Genomic DNA, 23636 nt, shown 5'->3' with positions numbered 1-23636 from the left:
GGCTTTGGTCCAGACAACGGCCATCAATGCCAAATAGTAGCGCAAGCGATGGTTCAAACATTTTTGCTCTTAGTCGTGAGAATTGTTTCGTGGTCGCACACGTGTCCGTGATACACGGAAGAGACCCACTATCGCTTAGTGCCTAAAAAAATGGCCTGATGAAGCTGTACTGAAACCCAGCAGAGACAAGATGCGCTTGAGACGGGAAAGCGGCAATGGTGGAGGCAAGCACGCAAGCGCGTTGCAGCTTGCGATGGCAAGTTCGCAAGGTGCTGACAAGTGAAGAGATACTCGCTAACATATTTGACTGCGACTTGAAGTGCACATTGCTCTTCGTTGGTAACAATATCGTGAGTTTGAACATGGAGAGGCGAGGTTGTTCGGCAGAAGAATCATCGTGATTGCCACATCAGTCTTAGTGTGAATCTTAGCCTCAAACTTGTAATGGCTGATCTGCGCCAGGGTCCTTCCACGATTCCAAAGCTGTCACACAACGCCATCCCGCCTTGTCAGCGATTACCTCTGGGCACCTGGATTCTTGCAAGATTCGGCCAGAACAACGTGTCTCAAACTCTATCTTCACGGGAGCTCGGTGTCTGCGTGTCATCCATAGCGAAACCCGTCTGACGAGAGCGGCACTTGAGCTGCCCTAGAACAATCGGGAAAGTATGTTTTCTTCGAAACCGGAATCCTTCACCAAGTGCGAACGTCCATGAATATTGGCGTGCTGCTTGGCGGGGGTTTGTGCTGTCGTTCGAGGCCTGTAGATCAGGGCACAGGGGTACTGGGCGAAGGGGTAATGCTCAAGCACAGAGATGACACAATATCAGCACACCAAGAGAATTTGGCCTGAGCTTGCGAAACAAGTATGTCAATTGCTGCTCCTTCGCTGTCGTCCAAACATCTTCTTGTACCCCCCAGCTTCTGCTTTACCGGCGCGTACTCACCAACCATTTTTTTGCAAACGAGGAAGCTCTCGAATCGACCATTCTGGAACAAGGAATCTTGTAGTGGGTCACATCTGAGAGATTGATACAATGCCGAAGACGACCACATTCACGACGATCACGCCGTTGCCCGCGGGCATTAGGAGGAAAAGTGTCCTCGATATGTACAAAGATCACATGGCCATGATCGATCTAAATCCACTCGTTGTCGAAAGATTCAAGTGCAAGCCACCAACATATACGCCAGCGGAAGAGTATTTTGCGGCTTGGTATACCATCAAAGGTAGGCTTCCCTTCTCATGACGCGACTACGCTGTACTGACTCAACAAAGACAAGGTCTCTTACTTACCTGGTGGTCTCGCGCAAGGATCAGTATCCTACCACGCATGCTTTCACGACACACCTGAAGGCCTTCAAACACATGTCTACGCGCCACTTGGCCTTGACATCCGTGGCAAATGGAGTGTAGGCGGGTCATTACCCGGCGAGCCAAAAGAAACAGCAAAGAAGGGCGTTAATACTCCACGACACGGCATATATATTCGCGAAGATGTCACAATGACATGTTCATCATTACTCATGGGCTTTGTCAAGAGGACATTCAAAGACTCACATGCAGCCCTAGTGGAGAAGCTCGTGGAGAAGGCACATCTTCTAGAGTCGAACTTCGCGAACGAAAGGTTACGAGCACTACGAAACGTCGAACCAGGAGAGCGCATGGCCATTGGCGACATCTTCATCGCTCCACCGCCAGATTACCTCTCACCGCCAGCGCCCGACTTCAGTGCATGGGGTTACCGCTCACCTCGTCCTCAAAGTCCATACGCGCCGTCGCCATCGCCGCGCTTTGAGCTTCAGTCTGCGCCCACACCAACTTCAATTCACCGAACCAATACACTATCGCCGCGCTACTCTCCACGCGCGCATTCGCAACACTCGCGAAGTCATAGCGACCCCATAACATCACCGGGCTTCTCTTCATCTTCCACTCTCGTCTCTGAGAGCGACCGACCGGCCACACCACCAAAGAACGATACACCGAAATCTGCCAGCTTCAGTCAGCCGTCATCCTCAGCGCCCGAACCAAGTCTGTATCTTCTCCCCGCGACAACCTACGGGGGCGGTGTATCACAAAATCCGATCACGTCGAACGCAGGCGGAGGGCACGTACGCAAGGAAAGCAACGTCTCCCTCATCCCTCCGCGCATCTCATACACGCCCGAAGAGCGACCAATCTCATTTACATTTACCAACGAATCCCCTTTCGACACGCGCTCACACTCAGAATCAAGCCTGGGCCCGAACCACAACCTCCTCGACGAGATCGACGACGCAATCGACCAGGTCTTTCTATACACGCTCCCCAGCCACTCCTCACCAGGTAACAATTCCCCTGTTGTTAGGAAACTTCACACTTCCACAAAGGACTCCCTCGCCGTGCCCGCATGGGACAGGCGCGACACGCTGGCCGCAATCGAATACGACTTCTCGCGCAGCAACAGCGTAACCACACTCCCCGCAGCGAAATTCAGCGCCGGCGAAACACTCCCTGCAACGATATATGAGGGCGATGTAGCGAAAACCACCCTTCCAGCGACCACATACGAAGCCGACCTGGCGAAAACCACGCTCCAGTCAACAAAGTACGACGCAGATGTCGCCAAAACGACGCTGTCTGCAGCCAAATACGAGCCGCCGAAACTCACGCTGCCGAGCACCAAGTACGAGCCGGAGCGCAAGAAGTCGACGACTACGACGACGACGACGTCGACGACGGTCACGCTGCCGAGTACGACGTATAAGCCTGAGCGCGCGCGCAAGGACTCGGCGGTGCCGTGGCATGAGAAGGAATTGCCGCCTGTGCCTGTTGACGGATGATTTTAACGTGTTTCTCTTATGTTTGATGTCTTTTTTTTTTCTTCTTTTTCATTGTATTCACTTCCCTTTTTTTCTTTCTATTTGGTTGGGCGATGGAAAAAAAGCGCAAGTTGCAGTTGCAGTTTTCGAATTTGGCACAGGTCAGCGCATATACCCGCGAGTTTTCCTTGTTCTTCTTCTTCCTTCTCTCTGGGTCTAAGTTTTTTTTTTCACCAAAGAAATAGAGTGGAGCATAGAAGTTGCCATGTTGTTGTTTCAATGAAGATTTTTTATTCATCTACTCAAAACAATATATGATTGGTTCTATTTATCTTTTGCTATGTGCTTCATTCCACTTGATATGATTTCGAATTCGACGCCTCGGTCATCTGACGGTGGCGTCCAGGGTGCGAAGACGACTTTCATCCAGCGGCGCCATTTCGAAATGTGGGTTTCTTCTTCGTTCCACTGCTCCTCGCCATTAACGGTGGTGGTTTGCTGTCTGTTTGCGAACACGGGTTTCTTTATGAGCGCGATGCGGCAGGCAAGCTGATTTGTCCAGACAAGGCCCAACGAGGGTGTTTTTTGCGACTGCTCCGGCTCATACTGCTGGTCTCCCCAGCCTGTGAACCATTTCTGCTGGTGGTCGAGAGCAAGTGGATCGGGAGACAGGAGCAAGCCGACCTCAGGCTGAGCTTGCCAGGACGGCTGAGGTGTAAGTTCGCGAGCATTGCCTTGGCTGTTGGTGGACGTGGTTCTGGAGACGGCGTTTGAAGCAGCAGCAGACGGCGCCCTGGTGAAACGATCGGCGACTTGATTGGCGACAACGACTGCAATGCCTTCTGTGCGGGCTAGTTCTCGTAGCAGCGCACCTAACTGTACCAGCTGCGTGCCTCTCTTGGCCATGGACGCAGCGCCATTGTTCGCACCCTTCTTCTCAAACTCTGCGCGATAGTTTGCCGCAACCGAGTCTATTATGACGAGGCCAATTCCGTGCTTCTTGATCGCCACCGGTAGTTGGTAGCGCAGAATGTGCTCTTGTGATTCGAGATCTGGGGTCTGGATGCTCAGGATTTTGGAGAGAGACGGCTTCTCATCGGTGGATACTGAAGCGAGGGCCGGATGAGAGGAGAGGAGCTGTGCAAGACGCTTGGTCGAGAGGACCGCTTCGGTCGATACGTAGACAGCTGATTTGGCGAGGCCGTACGGGGGCGGCAGCTGGACAGCCAGCAGAAGGGTGAGGAGCAGCTGCGTTTTACCGGCACCACTAGATGTCGTCAGTCTACGCTACCAATCACGGTGATGATGATCGAGTCGTTTCGAGCAATATATGCGGGAGTATAGGCAAGTGTGCATGTCTTACCTCTCGCCAGTGACTTCTACCAGGTAGCCAGGGGGTATGCCGCCGCCAAGAGCGGCATCAAGCTCTTCATCTAAAGTGCTGATGCAGTCCCAGTCTGTCTCCGCGTGGAGAGACTTGCTCCATCCAGACGATGATGCACTGCCGAGAGATTCCTGTCCTCCGAAGCCAAGCTGCCGGTGCAGGGCAGCTACAACAGCATCTGTCAGCTTCCTCAGCTCCCCGGCTGGGAGCTGCGCACGCTTGGCCACATCGGTCGCATCGAGCGTGAGCAGGTCGTTGGTGGTGATCAGGGCCTTGTCGAGCGAGGGCAGCAGATGCGAATATGGCTTCGTGTCAAAGGCGTCAGGCAGGACCTGCAGCAGGTCCGTCATGGGTCCCTAGTGTCTAGCATTTGCGCGGCTCTGCGGATGGCACGCGCAACGGTTTCCGGGCCCGGTCCTTGCTGGACAAAGTCACGAAGGATGCGTGGTGGACGGTGGCGGCGCGATGCGTGGCGGACGTGTGTGTGTGGCTGGAACCTTGACCTTGGTCGAAGAAAGCACTGCATGCATGCGCGCATCCATGGTGGGGGTTCCGTTTCTCCGCGCCGACGTCACCACCAGCACCACTCCCCCGCTTCCCCACGCGTTGGCACACATCAGCCATACAGACCATCCCAGTCGTCCCAAGACCCCAAGGACGGCCCTGTGATTGACGCCTGAGGTCCGCCAGTTGGTCTCCCAGCCATGACCGCATGCGCTGCTCGTCTCCAGGTCGAGAACCTTCTGTAGCCATCGTCAGTCACAGCACCAAGAAGCTGCTGGTCGTGTGTTGCGTTCCAAGATAGCTCTGTCCAACAAGTGCATTACTCCGATTAGCCGGCAACCCAGGCCCACGCTGCTGTCTACCTCTGTCTTAAAGCTCGTGCTCCACCAAGGCTTCCACTCGTCCGTGGCTCTGATAGCTCGCTCCAACAGGGTTCCTAGTACACCTCGGAGCAGCCGCACGCCATTTCCGTATCCTCTTGGCCGAATCAGTCCAGCTATACCTCTTCTCTGAGAGCGGCAGTACTTTTCCGGCTTTTTATCCTCGTCTTGCTGCTTCTTGGGAGACGCGTACAGGTGCACGCACAGGAGCACGGTAAGTTGTCACACAGGACATTACACTGATAGCAGCAGTACCGGTGGCTCTTTGAGGACACCAGCATATCCCATCTACAATTTTGAAGAGGCTCGGCGCCACTAAGTAAGTTGCATCTCCTTGCGCCGCGTTTCGTTGGTTCAGGCCGTCGGGTCATTCACCTCTCTCGTCTGCATCTCGCGGGTCACGTTCCGTGTGAGCGGTCGGCTACTCCAGTGATGCTTGGATCACATCCTCCGTTATTACAAAGCCCACAGAACGTTTCACATGCCTAGCTGCTTCGTGGACCCACTCTGACGCTACTTCCCTTTCGTCCCGTCTCTTATAAGAGACCACTGAAGCCATACACTCCCACGTTTTCGGCGAATTGCTCGTATACTCATGCCGGCCTACTGTCTCCAAGACTGTCACTACTTTTACCGCAGCGCCCTGCGGCTCCTCTCCATTAGCACTTGCATTTCGCCTCTTTACGCGTAACTGACATTACCCGCGATGGCAGTCCATACCTTCACCCCGCCGTCTTCCCTAGACGCAACCTTGGCCACAGCCACCAAGATGTCAACACCAGAGGTCAACGGGTCGGGCCGTTCGCAAGAAGCCGCCAAAGACAGTGCTCAGTCCTACTCCTCCGAAGCAAGGGAACCACTGGCACACTCTACCAATCCCAACTCGCGGCCTGGTATCACTTTTGCCCACCAAGACAAGCTCCCCAAACTTCCAATCCCAGAACTTGAGAGCTCGTTGCAAAAATACGTCGCCGCCTTGAAGCCTTTACAATCGCCCAAGGAGCATAACGACACCACCATATCGATCCAAGAGTTCTTGAAGTCCGATGGACCAGTGCTCCAGGAGAAGCTCAAGAAATATGCAAGTGCCAGGGCCAACTACATCGAACAATTCTGTAAGTAATCCACATCACTCAAACCTGATATTGTTCTATGAACTTTGTGACGGCGAGACCAATCTTGGAGTGTCTTATCTCAACACATGTGATATCGTTGAAGACGTGCTGAGCTGCTACTAGGGTATGATTCATATCTGAATTTCGACAATCCGGTAGTGCTTAATCTAAACCCGTTCTTCCTACTGGAGGACGATCCCACACCAGCTCGTAACAACCAGGTCACACGTGCAGCCTCGCTAGTGGTCTCGGCACTTTCATTCGTCAGAGCAGTACGCCGAGAAGAGTTACCACCTGACACAATTCGGGGGCAGCCGCTCTGCATGTACCAGTATTCAAGACTCTTTGGTACCGCTAGGATACCGACTGAGAATGGATGCCAGATTGGCCAGGATCCAACGTCGAAGCACATTGTTGTCATGTGCTATGGCCAGTTCTACTGGTTTGATGTTCTCGATGACAATAACGACCTGATCATGAGCGAAAAAGATGTGGCACTGAACCTGCAAGTTATTGTTGAGGATGCACAAGAAATGCCCATCCAAGACGCTGCGAAGGGAGCGCTGGGAGTGCTGAGTACGGAGAACCGGAAAACCTGGGCCGGACTTCGCGATGTTCTCCACCGGGAAGAAGGTTCGAACAACTCCGACAGTCTGAACATTGTCGACTCGGCCCTTTTCATTTTGTGTTTGGATTATACCGAGCCCCAAACAGGTGCTGATCTGTGTATGAACATGCTATGTGGTACCAGCAAAGTGGAACGAGGTGTTCAGGTTGGTACCTGCACCAATCGATGGTACGACAAGCTTCAGATCATCGTCTGTAAGAACGGAAGTGCAGGTATCAATTTCGAGCACACCGGTGTCGATGGCCACACCGTTCTACGCTTTGCCTCGGATGTTTACACTGATACCATCCTTCGCTTTGCCCGGACCATCAATGGCAGTGCACCCAGTCTGTGGGCGTCAAGTAGTCCCGATCCGGCGAAACGGGACCCCGATAGCTTTGGTGACGTCCAAACAACTCCCCATAAGCTTGAATGGGACATGGTGCCAGAGCTCAGCACTGCCCTACGATTTGCGGAAACTCGCCTGGCCGATCTCATTCAGCAGAATGAGTTCGCAACTCTGGAGTTTCCCCACTATGGAAAGAACTTTATGACCTCGATGGGCTTCTCTCCTGACGCCTTCGTGCAAATGGCGTTCCAGGCTGCCTACTTTGGCTTGTACGGTAGAGTTGAGTGTGTCTACGAGCCAGCAATGACAAAAGTCTTCTACCATGGACGGACCGAGGCTATTCGCTCTGTGACGGAAGAGTCTGCTGAGTTTTTGAAGACCTTCTGGGGCGAGAAGCCAGCAGCAGAAAAGATCGAGGCTCTGCGTAAAGCTTGCAAGAAGCACACCGAGAACACAAAGATATGTGCGAAGGCAGAAGGACCAGATCGTCACCTATACGCCCTGTACTGCATATGGCAACGTGCAATTGATGATTCTAACGAGATTTCCAGCAGCGATGGCTGGGACTCGACTCGTCCGTCCAGTCCCGATGCTTCCAGCGTTGCCTCACCCAAGCGGAACTCTGTCCTTTCAGAAAACGGCTCCATCTCCAGCTCGCCACCAGCACCAATGCAGCACTCCATGCCTGCCCTGTTCGCCGACGCCGGGCTGGGACAAGATCAACAACACCATTCTTTCCACCTCAAACTGTGGTAACCCTTCGCTCCGCCAGTTCGGCTTCGGGCCAACGTCAGCAGACGGATTCGGTATCGGATACATTATCAAAGACGGCAGCATCTCGATCTGCGCATCTTCCAAGCACCGCCAAACCTCGCGCTACATCGACGCCCTAGAATCATACTTCCTCGAAATCCGGAAACTCCTGCGCCAGATCAAGCGCCGCGGAACCTCGGCCGACAAGACCGCCTCCCGCGCCCGCGAAGCAGAAGACCGACCCAGCGCCAGCCGCATGAAGAGCCGCGGTCGCATCATCCTCGGAGAAACCGGAAAGACGGCAACGCCCAGTGAAAGCATCGTCGATGAAGAAGACGACGATGGACTCGGTGGATGTAGGACTCCCCCTTCCCCTCCCGCTTCCATTACCCCCTTGGATGAAGTTGACGTCTTGATGCCTGTTTCTTTGCCACCTACGCCGCCTTCTTCGCCTCCGTTCAAACCGATGACGGCGGTCTTTGTGAGCGATCAAAGACTGAGGAAGTGTAAGAGGGTGGTTGTTGGGCGGCATACTTTTACGTCCTCTTGATTTGTTTTCCTGCATATCCCTTGTTTTCTTTTGTGGCACATGCATAGCACATACCCCATGTTTCTTTCTTCCTTTGCTTGGACGCATATCGAGACGTTGACTTCACCATCCCCTCTCCACAACTACACAAAACCCCCATCCCTTTCTTTACATTTCATTCGCTGATTTTTCCTTCTTCTCCTAGATGGCTTCTTCGACGCAGGCATGCTGCAACAAGCGCTCAAAGCGAACCGAAGCGAGGCCGATCCCGCTGCCGAGCGGGAGGTGATACGCAGGAATATCGGACGACGGTTGAAGTTGGCGGAGTACTAGATGGGGGATGTGGATTTTGTGGTAGGCAGGGCATGGAATCATGTATTGAGAGAATGATAATGTATTTATTGCAGTCTTGAAACGTGGGTGAGAGATTGGGAGGGGTGGAGTGGTCGTGATGATAGCTCTTGAGGTATGCGCACCACTAGCTTCACTTGAGTGCATAAGGACAATGTTGGTCGTCGTACAGATTTCATCTACATCTACACCTACATCTACGCTTTGAAACCAGCAAGTAACGCCTTGGCTATATGCAGCAAACGCCAAAGTAGTCATGAACATCGTCCAGAGTGAAAAGCAAATCTCTCCTTTCCATCACACACTCAATGATAATTCCACTTCCCCCTACCCGCCCTCCCACCACTCCGACTCTCCCTCGCCACCCTCGCCGTCCGCATCATCGCCTCCTCCACTTCCCCCTCATACCGTCTATCCCCAGCATTCTCGCTCCTCCGCCCAAGCCTCAACACGGGCCTATCCCTCTCCCCCTCGTCCTCCCCATCCGACAAGCACGAATGCAACACGCTCTTCCTCCTCTGCGTCGCCATCGTCGCACTCTGCGGCTCGGAGTGGCTCGTGTGCAGCAGGGGCACGCGGCGCGGTGGAACCGAGAGGACAGTTTTATGCAGCTGTGTCACAGCCACTGGCTCCGTGGGTAGAGAAGGGTGTAATAGCGACGAGCCTCTGCGTGCGTAGATACTTGGTCTGCGCTTCGTGTCCTCTGTGGGTGATGAAGGGTGTAAGAGCGTCGAGTTCTTTCTCTGCTTGGGCGAGCCTGAGGAATGGTGTACGTCGGGGCTTTGAGGAAATGGTGTGTTTCTCGCTTTTGTCGGGGAGGAAGGATGCAAGAGCGTCTCAGCCCTCGTTTTCCGCGAGGGCGTGGGTGGTCGGCGCGTCGTGTCCATGCTCGCGGCAACGTCTGTGGCATCGAAGTTTGAAATAAGTGAGTCGATTGAGTCGCGTCGGTGGGATGAGAAGACGGGTTCATACTCGAAGTCGAGCTCGCGTTTGAGGTTGGGCTTCCAGCTGGGCTTGCGCGTCAAAGAGTGGTGGTTGGACGAGGTACGTTTGCGCTGTTTGTTGGGCTTGGTGCGTGGCGCCAGTGCTTTGGGAGACAAGGGACATTCATCGCGATCTGAAGCCTCGTCTTCCTCGTGGATGACGTCGCTGTGGTAGCCTGAGTCGTCGGCGGAGTCGTTTGCTGCAGGAGAAGGTGTGGGACTGCCGTTGCCGCGCTCAGCGACGCCGCCTCGCCGCGCGAAGAAGCGCTGGCCACTACAGTCCTCACATAGTCTGCGGGTGATGACAGATTTCTCATGCTGTTTAACGTTCCAGCAGGGCTTTACTCCATTTCGACCGGATCGGGTGGCATCGATGCAGTGCTGCCATATCGCAACTGTATGTGTGCAGGGTATGTGGCTGACTGGAAGTATGACACACATTTGACAAACGAGCTCCGAACTTTAGATTCCTCCTCTTCTGGCCTTGTGCCGTATGAGATTCTTCGTGGTTGTAGCAGTTCCTAACAGTATTCTGTGCCGCTGATGAGCAAATTCTATGACACGGACGTGGCGCAGGCCCGCCCTTCAAGCTACGAAAACACCCTCGATCGTGTATCGAGGCGGTTGACGATGGTTGCGTAAAGCGTTCTATGCAACAACCAACGCAAGCTTTGACTGGTGATGGCTTGTGGCCTGCACGTTCAATGAATCAAGTCGTACACAGTCGAAGACGCCAAAACCTAAAAGAACGTGAATTCACTACCGAAAAGACAGTCGAAAGAAGGAGATGATAATGATGATAATGTGCCTGTTGGTGTGAGGATATCGGAAGATATTATTCTAAACCGCGCCGCGTTGTTGAACCCCGGCCTCACGGACCCAGGAAAAACGCTACGTACGCACAATGACATTACTGCCGAGTATGTGCGCCTAGCTGTTGTTCGATACCTGGTAGATGATCAAAACCTCCGAGCGTGTTGGGTTGGTCCTGTTCGGCGTTCGGTCTATGCCCGGCGGCGAAGCGAGCGCATGCTGAAAAGACCCTATTGGTGACTTGCAGCGTTGCATCCCGGACTACATTTCTCCACGCAAGCGTCCGTAGCTTTCTGTGCTGGTCATTGCGCAAAAGTGCTTCGCGTGCTTCGGTGCGTCTTGGTCTGTTGGCCAAAGCGTGTGGGTCGCTGGTAGTTGCAATTTCTCACCGCCTGTGGTCAAAATACCTCCATTTCCTCCGTCACACGCTTCCCGAACCAGTCGACGAGCTCGTCTCCAGCGGTGTCGTTCTTGCCCAGGAAGAAATCGGTCATGCGCATGTCGTTGCCGTCGTCTTCAATCGGCCAGTCGACGTTGACGTCGGGCTTCTTGCCTTCAAGCAGCTCTTTCGCAGTGCCCCAAGAAAAGCGGCACTCGTTGCCCCAACCAAATAACGGGTCCATGTTTTGCTTCAACCATGTCGAAGTCTTGGAATCGCTAGGATAACCTGAGCCCCAAGCAACATTGACCTTTGCGTTCTCCGCCGCCGTGCCCGCCTCTAGGGCGCGGCTGTGGTAGGGCGCGTAGCATACGTTGATGGCCGCATCTCGGGTGACTTTGGCGCACACCGAGGCGGCACTGACTACGGGGTACAGACTGTCGGCCTTCTTCGCGACAGTGATGCGGATAGTGGGCCATATCCTCTCCAGCTTCCTCTGGTAGGTCTCTGGCCTGCCAATAGTGTCGATGTAGATTTCCGTCACATTGACACCCTTTGCCAAAACTTCTTTGATGAGGTCGATGGTCGCATCCATTGCCTGCGCGTTTAGGTTGTATACATTCGGCGACAGCATGTGTGCGGAGATGTCTTGTGCGGATAGTGATCGCGTCGCCCATCCTCCAGCTTCATACAGATCTGTGCCCGGCGTGCAGATCCGGCGCATCAGATCTGAGCGGACTTCCGGCGTCAGCTTCTTGGAATCGTCGAAGTGGTGGGTATCGGCGAGCAATGAGTGGTGGAGTTCGACGGGCAAGTAGAAAAGTGCGTAGACCATGGGTCCTGGTGCTTCGGTCAGATATTGTGCGGTCATAGACGTGCAGAGGATCGCATACCCAGTACTGGACCTCTTCCAGCTTCATCAACGCCCAGTACGACTTCCTTGGCCATGTCGTCCGCGATCATCTTCGGCACATCTGAGAAGTGCGAGTATGACTTTCCCGCAAGATCGTCCGCCTTGTGGATCGACGGCGCCATGAAGACATCCTCGGGCGGAGTTTCCTGCTCAATATCCTGCGTGTCCATTTGTGCATCATCAGTTATTTCGGCCATGGCGTTGAGTGTATGTTTGTTGTACTTGCGTTGTGGTGCAACTGTTGCTGTCCGTGACCGTAAAGTGGTGGGGACACGCGACGCGTTCCTTAGTAATAACACGGACGGCATCTCGCATGCTGTTTTCCACACCTTGGACCAAAACCTTCCCAAAGAAGCAGTCTCGTCTGCACCAAGCATGCATTCCCCTACACCACTGCCGGGCACCCGGGACAGCCAAGTGACGAGCCTTGTCTGTTGCACTCATTCGCACGTTTGAAATGACGTTGCTGACCCCGTGGAGTGGTAAGCAGACGGAAGAATTTTTAAACGCTTAGGTGAGAAGCGCAAATGTCTTTATACATCTATGCTAGCTCTGCTTCGAGAGAAATTGCTGGATGGAGCACCTCGAGGAAATGCAGAGTACCCGGAGAAGTGCCGTGGTTGTACAACGATCTAACAGCAAAACAGGGGTGAAAGGCAAGGACTACAAGAGCAAATCCCATTGGTCAAGAAAGCTACATGGACCATGCAGGACAGCCTGGCGAAAACGTTGTAGAACCCCAACCATCCACAACGCCTTGATCTCCTGGTCAATCAGAAACCAACGAGTGCATCCATTGAGCGCAGCCTTTTCAACATATCAACCGAATAGCGTGCCTCCCTTTCCTCGTCTCACTCCTTCACCGCCGCACTCCTCAAAATCGTCTGACTAACCCCATCCCTAATCTTCTCCTGCATCCAATTCGGCAATCCCCTAAGCATCGCCACCTTGCCTGCTGCCTCGGGCAATACAACCTGTCCACCCCTACAACTCAGCACGCTTTGTACGACCCTATCCGCGACATACTGCGGCTCCAATATCTCGCTCCCTCGACTCTTGAGTTCCTCCTCGACGGGTCCGAGCAAAGGCGTGCGCACCCAATTCGGATGCACGCTTGTTGTCAGCACATTCGGCGCTTTGTAGTGGTGTTTGATTTCCTGCGCGAGACCCTCGTGGAACGACAGAATGGCTGCTTTCGTCGCTGTGTAGTCTGCCAGGCCAGCGACGCCAATGAACGACGCGGCGGACGCGATGGTGACGATGTGCCCTTTATTCGCCGCAATCATGGACGGGAGGAAGGCTTTGGTCGTGTACCAATTGCTTAGCACATTGATCTCGAAGATTTTCTTGAGGAAGGCGTCGGGCGTGGCGAGGATGGTGTGCGTGCCCAGGATACCCGCGTTGTTGATCAGGATACTGGGTGCGCCGAGGGAGGTCTTGATTTCCCCCGCGGTAGCATACACGGCGTCTGGCTCGGTGACGTCGCAGCGGAAGAATTTGATGTGCGCATCTGTGGCAGTATCAGCTTGCGTGTTCCCATGTGTGAAGGGAAGACACTCACACCCCTGCATATTCGCAGGTAGATCATTCACATCTAGCACTGCAACCTTCACTCCCCTGCCCACCAGCCCTTTCACAACCAACGCACCAATCCCACTACACCCGCCCGTCACAACAGCCACTTCCTTGCTCCAATCCCACTTTGCAGTCTCACTCCCCCAGCGCCCGCCGTTCAGCGCAACTTGGTTGAGTTTCCGATTCACCGCGCCCGTAACGCCAAACGCAAGACACCACTTCAGCGCCTTGACAATCTGCTCCACACGGCGGGGATCCCTGAGTATAGCAATCCTGTCTGTAAGTCGTGCGCGCACGCTCACAGGGGCCTTAGTTAGGATCCATAGCAGCGCGGAAGTAACGATGGGGTTGAGCGCAATGTGTCCTACGAGCGTGGATGCATGGCGCAGTGCGATGGACATGGTGTGGATGAATGAATGGTGGTTTCAGTATGAGGTTGAGTGTTCGTGTACATGTACATGTACAGATACAGATACTGCGGATCCGCAGGCTTTCAAGAGGGACGGTGGTCTTGGGTTCCGCATCTCCCGCCGTCGATCAGACCCGCGCCGATCGTGTCGTCAAGGTTCAGGGACACTTGAACCTCGGCATGTTGGCAAGGTTTGTGCTAGAGGCCATTGTTTTGGGGCCTGGAAGTTGCGTCATGGTCGGCTTTGTCTTAGGGTCCATAGTCGTGCTTTGTAAACCACACCATTGGAATCGACGGCTTATGGTGAGATGACATTGTGGGGTTGCTTGCCGCAAATCCGGGGTAAGCTGTGGCTTGTGATCGCCGCAAGCTGCAGGGATGATTAATCCTGAAGCACATTGTCAGTCAGAACTCACATGCGTGAAGAGCTGAAGGCATATGAATCGAAGAGTGGGTATTTCATCGCATGATGTAGTAGCCTACGCTAGATTCGTCTGCTAAAAGCTCCGCCCAACACCCATGCTTAACCGTTACTAACATGTATGCACTCTATTCATGTCCCTAGAAGCCTTTTTCGAAGATTGATAATCGCAGAAAGATGTTGTACAATTGAACCCTTGAGCGCTCCCAATGCCAAAGGAAAACAGGTCACTCCCTAATGCAACCTTTCTTAAGAATTGTCGCCCTCGGACTGCGCTCTTGCATCATCTAATCGGTGATCCTCCAGCTATCGAACCACTTGAGGTGCGACCACTGGCTGCTCGGGCCAACCATACCGAAGCTAATGGCCCTGAAGAGCCAGTATAGTCCAATGATGATAACGTACAGGGCGCTGAAAATACCCCACTGTACCTTCTTGTTCAGTCCTCTGGTTGCCCAATCAACACAGAAGCCCATCACGATGATGGCGAACCAGAGCGCAGGATAATAATGATGGACGTAAGTAACACGACCCATAGCCACAAAGGGAACGTAATGCAGTGCCCATCCGATGATAGGATATAACCCGGAGTAGTGGATCTGGTCAATGTCGGCCTGCTTCAGGTCATTGTAACCGCGTTGCCAGCGCACGGTGTACCAAATGACTATCAGACCAAAGATGCCGAGACTGGCAGTGCTACCCCAGTAAACGAAGGGGTTGCCAAGGAGGAAGTACTTGACGACTATAATGTGTTAGCGCATTGTATCTCACATCCGAAGTACAGCAAGCTTACTATCGTCGTTCCATCCACACATACGAAGACCAACATGAAGAAAAGGCCATTCCCAGAAAGAAGAGGCAAGATCGTCCTGCTTATCAGGATCGGGTACAAGCGCATTGTTGGAGGTCATCATGGCGACGTTGAGATGGATGAAGTCCTGGAAGAAAGGAGACTTGTAGTCACCAGGATTACCAGCTGGAAGTCTGTCATTGACATGGCTCTCGATGTTCCAGTGAGTGTACACATCACGCGGGTTGTTTGACTTGACACAAGTAGTCTCAATCTGCTTGAAACCCCACTGCGGCAAGTTGACATTGCCAGCACGAAGGTAGCACCCAAGATCCACGTGCTTGAAGCGAAGAGCAGTGGTGAGTGTACGGACCTTGGAGCGGTCGTTGGAAGCCGCATCGCGTACAATCTGGATCTCCCAATGATCCTTTGTGTCGCCAACGGTGGTGTTGCCATAGCAAGAAACTTCCCAGTCGGCCTTGGTGACAGGTGCAGCAACTGCGTGAGAGTGCAAATTTCGGCCGGTCTGCGCGTGAATCAATCGGATGACAGACTTGTCCTTGGGGAATCGAAGCTCCTCATCGGGCTGGTAGTCAACCTCATGACGGTTGGGGTAGAAGAACCAGTCGTTGTTTGCGTCCTTGTGGTGGTAACACGTAATCTGCTGCTGCATGGAGCCCTCTGGGTAGGTCTGGACGTGAGAGTGGAGCAATCCGCCACCGTAACCCATGTTCTTCAGGGTGACGCGAGAGCCATATGCGACCTCAAGTGGGCTGTCCTTGCCGACCTCGGTTCCGCGCAAGTTGGCCTGGAAGAGCGAGCTCATCTGAGCATCTCCGGGTCCGCTGTTCTCCAGAATGAGGAAATGCAAGTAGAAATTGAAGGTGTAGACCGCTAGAGGAATGAGGATAAGACCGAAGACACGGAAGACCAGGTGTGTGAATAGCTCAATCTTGGGCATCTTAAGATCGCCAAACTTGTTCCAGAGATCCTCAATGGTGTAGAGTCCGACCAGGGCAGTCACGAAGAAACCAATCCATTTCACACTGCAGACGCATCCAATCGATACACCAGTCAGCATCAGCCATAGACCCCACTCAGGCGAGAACGGGTCCTTCTGCTGGCGATGGAACTTGGACCAGCAGAAGACTGTCGTGAAGGTGAAGCAGAGGAGCATGGAGTCGAGAAGAATGAAGCGGCTGATGGTGGTGTACGAGTTCTCGCAGAGGACGGCCAGAGTGACGAACCAGACGGTTGGCCTCCTGAAGTTCAGCTCCTTTGCGGTGAAGTATGCTAGAGGAACGCAGACGGCACCGAAAGCGGAGTTGAAGAGACGCATGAAGGTGTAGTTGAGTTCTTCCGGGTAAGTCTCGCCAGACTTGAACTCGAACGAGCCATTGTATCCTGCGAGGTATCCCGAGAGACCAACGAGCATCTTTCCGAGCGGAGGGTGGACATCGAAGTAGAATTCGCGCTTGAGGTAGTGAGATCCGAATTTGCCAAAACTATCATGGTCAGCTCGTGCTATGCATTCTGTGCAGTCCCGCTTACTGAGCTTCGTCCCAGGTAACAATTGGCGAAAGTCCAATCTTATACATGCGGGTAAAGAAGGCAAAGAAGGTGAAGATGAGCGGTGCCCAAATGAATTCGTACTCGTCGAGGAAGGAGATGATGTCAAACGCCTGGCAGCGAATTAGTTTACAAGCTTCTGTACGGGCTCCCGTCAACTCTGACGTGTAGAATTTACCTTCTCCTTGGACTTCTCCCTCGTAGGCGCTGCTGCTACTACGGGAGTAGTCTCCGCTTGTGAGGCTACATTTCTCCTCCGCAGCTCCTCCGACTGTGCCTCCGCACCCGTTGTGCGCGCCGCAGTTGTCATGATTGCAGCCAAGGTGTATTTGCTTGCAGTGCCAGGTACGGTTCTTGCAGTGGTGCAAGATGTGTGGAGGGTGCTCGCACGTACAGCTTGGTCGGCTGTCGAGGCTAGAGCTCTGCTGGTAGCTGCAGCGATAAAAGGAAAGGACCCTGGATGTGGGAAGGATTAATTAAAGAAAGGGAATCGTGTCCCTGACGAGGAAGTGGGAGGAACGAAAAGTGTCCCAATGGTTGGAAAAGCAAGGCACGGCTACCCCTGCGCTGCGGTTGTCGAAGGAGGTGGTGGGCTGTATCGTATCCCCGAAATAGTTCGATGGGGAGCTGAAAGTTGGCCCTTGCGCTTGCGCGTCCGGAACGTGAACACCTGTCATATTGATTTCACGTGACGTGAATGGCGCCGACCCCAACTAAGCCAAGCGCGAGCTACATTTCCAAGACAGGTAAGAGGAGATACTCTAGTAATCGTGGTCTTGGAACTACCTGGAATTTTGCGCATGGTAACCAGCAATTGCACGTGATAATGACAACCAACTTTGCCCAGTGAGTTACAACGAAGACTGAGATGAGCACCTTCCAAGTCTCACAGACAAGCATTGCAGATAATGGTCTATATTCGCTTTTACAATAGCTCCAATTAATCAACCCGTATCTACCGTCTCTTCTATACAGTACAAGAGGGGTGAGCCTCCTCGCTAACAGATGCTATGCGCCTTCACCAAGTCAAAATCGCGTATGGAGCGGAGCCGCTCCTGGATATCAAGGCCTGTCGCTGCAGTGCCAATCATGGAGATATGCCAGAATATGTAAAAATGCCGTTTGCCGAGACCGCGCGTGTGTGGTTAGTTCTCGTCTTGTCCCACCCGCTTGTACTTTCCACTTGAGCTATCACCCTCTCCGTTGCCCTTCGTTCTCTTGACCATGTTGGAGATCCAGCCACCAATACCTTCACCTTCGCCATCAGCCTTCGTAGACATGGCCCGACCTCCGTCTTCAAGCTCAGGCGGTTCAATGTTGAGCCCTGGGATAGCCTGGTCCGCTGCCCGGTTGCTTCGAATGTCGAGAGATGGAACTGGAGAGCCACGGCCGTGGCCACTGAAGAGAGATTCCGCTTCCGCGAGGGTCCTCGGCGTTGGCATAACGGAGGTGGCATCTCCGAACAAGGAGTTCATATCCTCAAGGCGCACGTTTGCGGTTTCCGGGTAGATGAAGTAGACTGCACAAATTAGCACGAGATGAAGAGCAGCGGATCAGAGTTTCTCTTACCAATAACAAAACTAGCGGCGCAGAAGAAAGCGTGAATGAGATACAGACGCCACTGGATACGCTCCTGCAGAATCGGTGTCATCTCACCTACAAGCCAGTTGAAAGCCCAGTTGGTAGCAGTACTCAGACTAGCACCCTTGGCACGAATACTGAGTGGCAGGATCTCTGGTGGGTACAGCCATGGGATGGGCCCCCATGAATATCCAAACGCGGCGTTGTAGATCATAACAAAAATAACGACCATGTTTGGTGTCCAGCTCGCTTGCAAAAATTGGAAGTAAGAGATGGCAGTCAATGAGACGACCATCATGAGCGCTCCAGATAGAAGAATCTTACGACGACCTAGCGTATCGACAATGTACCAAGGTGGAATAGTCGACAGAAGGTATGTGATGGCGTTGATTCCAGTCATAAGAATGGCTTGACGACCCATCCAGCCAGCTTCTTCGAAGACAAGAGGCGCATAGTACGAGATGACGTTGATTCCGTTAAGTTGCGCGAGGGCTTGTGCAGACATGGCGATGAACACGCGCTTAGAGTAGCGCTTAAACATGTCGGCATACGATCGTTCACCTTCTTGTCGTCCTAGAAGCACGTTCATCTTGATTTCACGGTACTCTTCACGAGCTTTTGGGTTGTGGATATCGCCCTTGCCATACAAATTAGCGATGACTACAATTCCCTCTTCGTCGTGGTCGTTGTCCAGGAGCCATCTATGCTTGTTAGCAACATTCAATCGATTAGATTGCGGAACACCAACCGTGGGGACTCGCAGATGAGCAAGCTTCCAGCAGCCAAAAGACTTCCCATGATGATTTGCATGAACAACGGGACTCGCCAGGACCAGTGTCCCTTGATATATGTGCAAGCGTAATCGACCCAAACGCTCGCGGCGTATCCGGCAATGTTACCGGTGAACTCAATGCATCCCATTCTTCCTCGATTGTGGGGCGGCGAGATTTCAGACTGGTAGACTGGTACAATGGTCGACAAAGCTCCCACACCAAGACCAGCAATGATCCTACCCAGCATCATCATGGGCATTCCATTTGCAAATGTCTGGAGAGCACCGCCGACGATGAAGATGAGGGAGCCGTAGAGAATGGTCCTGCGTCTTCCGATCATGTCTCCTATCCTGCCTACCACCAGTGAGGAGATGAAGGCTCCGACCTCGAGGATCGCGACCATGGTACCTAGCTCGGCAGCGGTGGGCTGGTTGAAGTAGTCCTTGAAGTAGACTCCCCTGTATTGGATGATCAGATATGCTCGAGTGGTGGGGGGCTCGGGGCGGCGTACGTGATGATTCCGGACATGACTCCCTGGTCGTAACCAAACAGGAAAACACCAAGTGATACGAATATACTTGTGAAGTAGCTGCCACTGTCAGTATCCTAATCAACCTATGAGAGCTGGAATCGGACGAACACTAGCTTCTTCCCGTGCAGCCCGTGGATACGGGAGGGCCTGTCGTTGGGCGCCATGATGGCAGCGAGTATCTGCTCAGCTTTGGAGATGGTTCGTGGTCCCGGGTCAGGTATGTCAATGTCCTCCTTCCTGATGGATCCGGGTCCCTTCTCGTTCAGGCCGTCCTGTGACTGGAAGCGGGCCCGCTTTTGCTGGCGTCGATGCTTGGGGAGGTGGCCTTCTTCAAGAGAATCGCGCAGTCGGATGCGGAGAGGGTCCTCTTGGTCGGCGAGCTGGTCGACGAGGTCACCGGTGTCGCTCCAGAGCGAGAGGTCGGACTCTGAAGACGGGGTGTCGAAGGACGAGCGTGCGCTGTCCTTATCTTGTTCGTCGAGCAGATAAGCGGAATCTCGCTCGCGCGGCCGTGCTGACGAGGATAGGGTATGGAGGGGGATGTTGGCCGGTCTCCTGTTGCTCTGCGAAGAAGAAATCTTGAAAACTGCAGGCTGATGCGGAGCAGCCCGACTCCAAGAGGGTGGTTCTGTGGGGGAGCGAAAGAATGCGGCCGCTGTGGTGGCACGTCACAGGGTCGGCAGCGAGCAAGTAAGGCTAGAGCGGTCAAGGGCAGGGCGGTCACATTTGTCGGTCGGCGGTCTGGAGGAGCACGATAGTGTGCTTCGTGATCAAACGGGCGGAACTAACTGAAAAGCAAGTGGGTGCATCAACTGAGCTGTGGTCCCTGTCTGGCTGACGGGATAGATGGGTGCATGGAGATGGACAGCTTGGCGACTCGGCCCGACCGCATTCGGCGTTAGTTTGTGGTGACGAAGGGGAGATGCCTGCGCGATGATGTACATTCACCGCAGCGGGAAGCATGTTCCGATCGGGGTACACATTGTGCGTGTGTACTTGGTTGCGCTACGTGATTGATAACGCAGAAAAGTCACCATGCTGCGCTCTTTCATCTGGACCCTGACTTGACGACAACAACCTTATCTGACGAGCATCGCAAGCGACCAAAACTACCAGGCCGCCGGATCGCATGCGCGGTCAGTGGTCCGAGGCTGATCCACTTCCACCTCCATCTCCACCTCCCTTGGGTGCGAGCGCGAGAGGCGGCACATGGAGGCGATCTTCACGTGCACCCGCCTCGCGACTGCCATGGCCCATTCATGACTGCGAGACTCTTCCGCCATACGAAACGCATACTGACAGTGTGTTGATGCGAAACGAAACAGCATTTCGCAGCCGCTGTGTTTAGCGGAGCGGAGCATTGCCTGCTTGACGCACTGCACGCGGCTGGACTGAAGACGCTGTGTGCCTGCAGGAAGCGATGGGTATTCTTCCGCCTGGCGCATGACGGCATCAGCCAAGACGGGCATCAATCATGTCCATGCACAAACCCGCTGATGCATAGGATGGGAGGCTGTTCAGTGCAGCTTCGTTCCTTTTGATTCTTGACTTCTTGAGGACAGCACACGCAGCGGGTGAAGAAACGCTGCTAGCAGCTGGATCGCCTAGGTAACGCGACACGAGCAAGCTCCTCTGGCGTCTGGAAGGTGCAGCGCTACATCAGAGGGCGTTTGGGCACGAAACGGTCCCTAGCTCGTCGCTGCACATGCTGGCCGCCGTGAAGCGCATGACGAGTCGAGTCGGCGGAATCTGTGTCGACTATTTGCACACTCGTCGAGGCAAATTGGTGTTGTACTCGAATAGAAACATGATTTGCAAACTTCATCTACCATCATGAGCAGAGTTTATGCGTTCTGCTCGCCTGCAAGGCTGTGGCTTGCTCTGGCGCGGACATGGTGCTTCTGAAACACGTTAGCCCGCGCTCGACCTCGGCGCCGATTGGCTGCATCTTTGATTACCCTTGAGGGTTTGCGTCCTGGCTGCTCCTGAGGATGCAACAGGACGCAAAGCCTCAAGAGGAAGAGGGTGCGCGCTGCATCGAGGGCAACACAGAAATCCTCTCGCACCCGTCCGACCGCGCTGCCGTGCTCCCAGTCACACCCTCCTCGCGTTGACAAAGCGGTAGATAGCGCGTTGTTGGTTTGGCCAACGGCGCCAGCAATTCAAGCCACACCATCCCGCCGCAGTAACCGCTTGGCAACTTGGAACTTCCAAGTTTCTGTTTCGCACCTCCCCCCCAGCCACGCTGCAGCGCATCATCTCTCAATCCGCACCGCCGACTGCCACCACCTGCACCTCCATAGTCACACTCACCGCCATTACCTATCTTGGATACACCGTCACCGCACGCGGCCACATCGCTGCCCTATACCTTCACTGCCGTCGACCATCGCTCTCCTGGACTTGCTCCCAACGCGAGGCTGCGCGCTGCTGTAGCCAGCCATGTCCAGATACGGGAAATTCGACGACTTCTGTCGCGACACAGGCGATACTTGGTCCACCCTACCAGGTCCGTACTGCACCACTCCTGCACCGCACTCTATCTGAATATACGCTGACCTCTTCTAGTATGCTATGTACGTCGCCCTGCCCAACCCGTGCTGTTTTCTACGCGCGCGACGCTAACCTCTGCCTCCTTTGTAGCTCTTCAACGAAGCCACCACACGCCTGGACCAAGGGTGGGGAGGATGCACCCTCCAAGGCTTCAGTGTCGGAGGTGAAAGCAGGCTCCGCAATTTAGGTCAGTGCATGCACCCGCTCTCAATTGTCCCAAGCTGACCTGTTCAGGGTCGATACTCATCGATGCCGTCGCAATTCTCATCACCGCATTCCTGATATGGAGATCGCAAAGGAAGAAGGCTGCTGTTGGGAGGAGGTAAGGACTACGGAGCCGTTGTCGCGACTGGTCACTGACAGCGAACAGAGAAATGCAACTCTTCCTCCTCGGCTACATCATCATCTCTATATGCGAAATCTTCACAATCGGAGGCTTCCCGCTGAACAGCACCGTGCGCCTCGTACGTTCTCACCCTATAGCTTCACCTGGCTATATCTAACACCCGCACAGGCCTTCGTCGCAATCCACATCGCCGCCATTACAGCAACGTCTTGGATACTCATGCTGAATGGCGCTGTCGGTTACCAGCTCCTCGATGACGGCACTGCAGTATCGATTGGTCTGCTTCTCATCTCGTCTCTGCTGATCTTCATCGGCACCGGCTACATTGCGCTCGACACTGGCTTCAGCTGGACCGGCTACTGGGACGATACTCTCGGCACGCCCAACCAGGCATATGCCTTGTACACTCTATACCAGCTCGTCCCCCTGGTCTTCCTCGTGATATTCTTCCTGTTAGAAGCATTCCTAGTCCTGCGCATCCTCGGAGAGCGCAAGCCGATGCGTGAGTAAACATAATTTCTAAGGCCGTAACAACCTTGACTGACAAAGCCCTAGTCTACCTGATCGGTGCAGCGCTCCTCTTTGCCATTGGACAAATCTTCCAATATGTCATCAGCGTGCATATCTGCAACGGCACTGACGGAAAAATCAACGGAGGACTCTTTGAGTCGCTCTTCACCCTACTGGCAGTAATAATGGTGTGGGTGTTCTGGTCCAGCATCACTGAGGATGACTGGCCAATGCCCACTGTGGCAGGCGCAGGAGCCTACAATTGACGAGGCTGGTAATATGTGGAGGAAATGTAAAAGACGTGTGTGATGCTTCATGATTTTCAGCATAGCGTATACCAATTCCTGGGTCTTTGGTGGCGACGTGCGTCGGGCTATCATTTGCTGCATGGTGCACGATACATAATGTTTTAGGAAGGAAATTCATATTCTGCAATTTACGCCGCCCTGTCTTCACATGCAAAACGTGAGACCGCGTTCTGATGTCACGTGTTTTCCCGTTGTTCGTGATAACAAGCTCCAGATCCACAGGGCTGGTCGCGAACTTGCAGGACACCAAACCACCACCACCATGTTTTGGTCAAACTACACTCCATACCCATAATCGGCGGCTGCAGTATTTAAGCATCTATTAGCACCCTTTGATCATCTCTAGCATCGTCAACCTTGTCGACGCCATAATTCCGCACTCGTTATCCCGCACACGAGTCTCA

General features: G+C 53.7%; 9 protein-coding genes across 9 annotated transcripts; 3 read left to right on the top strand and 6 right to left on the bottom strand.

Moving 5' to 3' along the window:
• Positions 1 to 1527: 1527 nt before the first annotated feature.
• Positions 1528 to 2826, top strand: SNOG_01235 (hypothetical protein; the record flags this gene model as incomplete). Its single annotated transcript, XM_001791833.1, has 1 exon — positions 1528 to 2826. One exon carries the CDS (start codon positions 1528 to 1530, stop codon positions 2824 to 2826), a length of 1299 nt encoding a protein of 432 aa, XP_001791885.1.
• Positions 2827 to 3129: 303 nt separating this feature from the next.
• On the bottom strand, positions 3130 to 4539 carry SNOG_01234 (hypothetical protein; the record flags this gene model as incomplete). Its single annotated transcript, XM_001791832.1, has 2 exons — positions 3130 to 4072; positions 4169 to 4539. The coding sequence occupies 2 exons, from the start codon at positions 4537 to 4539 to the stop codon at positions 3130 to 3132; spliced, it is 1314 nt and encodes a 437-aa protein (XP_001791884.1).
• An 803-nt stretch (positions 4540 to 5342) lies between these two features.
• Positions 5343 to 8819, top strand: SNOG_01233 (hypothetical protein). Its single transcript, XM_001791831.1, has 5 exons — positions 5343 to 5392; positions 5787 to 6171; positions 6547 to 7718; positions 7798 to 8253; positions 8632 to 8819. The coding sequence occupies exons 2-5, from the start codon at positions 5843 to 5845 to the stop codon at positions 8757 to 8759; spliced, it is 2085 nt and encodes a 694-aa protein (XP_001791883.1). The 5' UTR covers positions 5343 to 5392; positions 5787 to 5842; the 3' UTR covers positions 8760 to 8819.
• Positions 8820 to 9380: 561 nt separating this feature from the next.
• SNOG_01232 (hypothetical protein) lies at positions 9381 to 10201 on the bottom strand (the record flags this gene model as incomplete). The annotated part of the gene is made up of 2 exons (XM_001791830.1): positions 9381 to 9534; positions 9750 to 10201. The coding sequence occupies 2 exons, from the start codon at positions 10199 to 10201 to the stop codon at positions 9381 to 9383; spliced, it is 606 nt and encodes a 201-aa protein (XP_001791882.1).
• A 770-nt stretch (positions 10202 to 10971) lies between these two features.
• SNOG_01231 (hypothetical protein) lies at positions 10972 to 12062 on the bottom strand (the record flags this gene model as incomplete). The annotated part of the gene is made up of 2 exons (XM_001791829.1): positions 10972 to 11792; positions 11846 to 12062. The coding sequence occupies 2 exons, from the start codon at positions 12060 to 12062 to the stop codon at positions 10972 to 10974; spliced, it is 1038 nt and encodes a 345-aa protein (XP_001791881.1).
• Positions 12063 to 12641: 579 nt separating this feature from the next.
• SNOG_01230 (hypothetical protein) lies at positions 12642 to 13841 on the bottom strand (the record flags this gene model as incomplete). The annotated part of the gene is made up of 2 exons (XM_001791828.1): positions 12642 to 13375; positions 13427 to 13841. 2 exons carry the CDS (start codon positions 13839 to 13841, stop codon positions 12717 to 12719), a joined length of 1074 nt encoding a protein of 357 aa, XP_001791880.1. The 3' UTR covers positions 12642 to 12716.
• A 716-nt stretch (positions 13842 to 14557) lies between these two features.
• Positions 14558 to 16939, bottom strand: SNOG_01229 (hypothetical protein; the record flags this gene model as incomplete). The annotated part of the gene is made up of 4 exons (XM_001791827.1): positions 14558 to 15012; positions 15064 to 16565; positions 16612 to 16742; positions 16808 to 16939. 4 exons carry the CDS (start codon positions 16937 to 16939, stop codon positions 14558 to 14560), a joined length of 2220 nt encoding a protein of 739 aa, XP_001791879.1.
• Positions 16940 to 17774: 835 nt separating this feature from the next.
• On the bottom strand, positions 17775 to 20498 carry SNOG_01228 (hypothetical protein; the record flags this gene model as incomplete). The annotated part of the gene is made up of 6 exons (XM_001791826.1): positions 17775 to 18148; positions 18199 to 18911; positions 18959 to 19441; positions 19495 to 19578; positions 19624 to 20070; positions 20464 to 20498. The coding sequence occupies 6 exons, from the start codon at positions 20496 to 20498 to the stop codon at positions 17775 to 17777; spliced, it is 2136 nt and encodes a 711-aa protein (XP_001791878.1).
• Positions 20499 to 22442: 1944 nt separating this feature from the next.
• Positions 22443 to 23359, top strand: SNOG_01226 (hypothetical protein; the record flags this gene model as incomplete). The annotated part of the gene is made up of 3 exons (XM_001791825.1): positions 22443 to 22532; positions 22583 to 22916; positions 22970 to 23359. 3 exons carry the CDS (start codon positions 22443 to 22445, stop codon positions 23188 to 23190), a joined length of 645 nt encoding a protein of 214 aa, XP_001791877.1. The 3' UTR covers positions 23191 to 23359.
• Between the last annotated feature and the right edge of the window lie 277 nt (positions 23360 to 23636).

The sequence above is a fragment of the Parastagonospora nodorum genome, assembly GCF_000146915.1.
Source record: "Parastagonospora nodorum SN15 chromosome Unknown scaffold_2, whole genome shotgun sequence".
NCBI classification, from domain to species: Eukaryota; Fungi; Ascomycota; class Dothideomycetes; order Pleosporales; family Phaeosphaeriaceae; genus Parastagonospora; species Parastagonospora nodorum.
The sequence above is the reverse complement of the archived record's forward strand: the minus strand, read 5'-3'. Positions and strand labels throughout refer to the sequence as shown.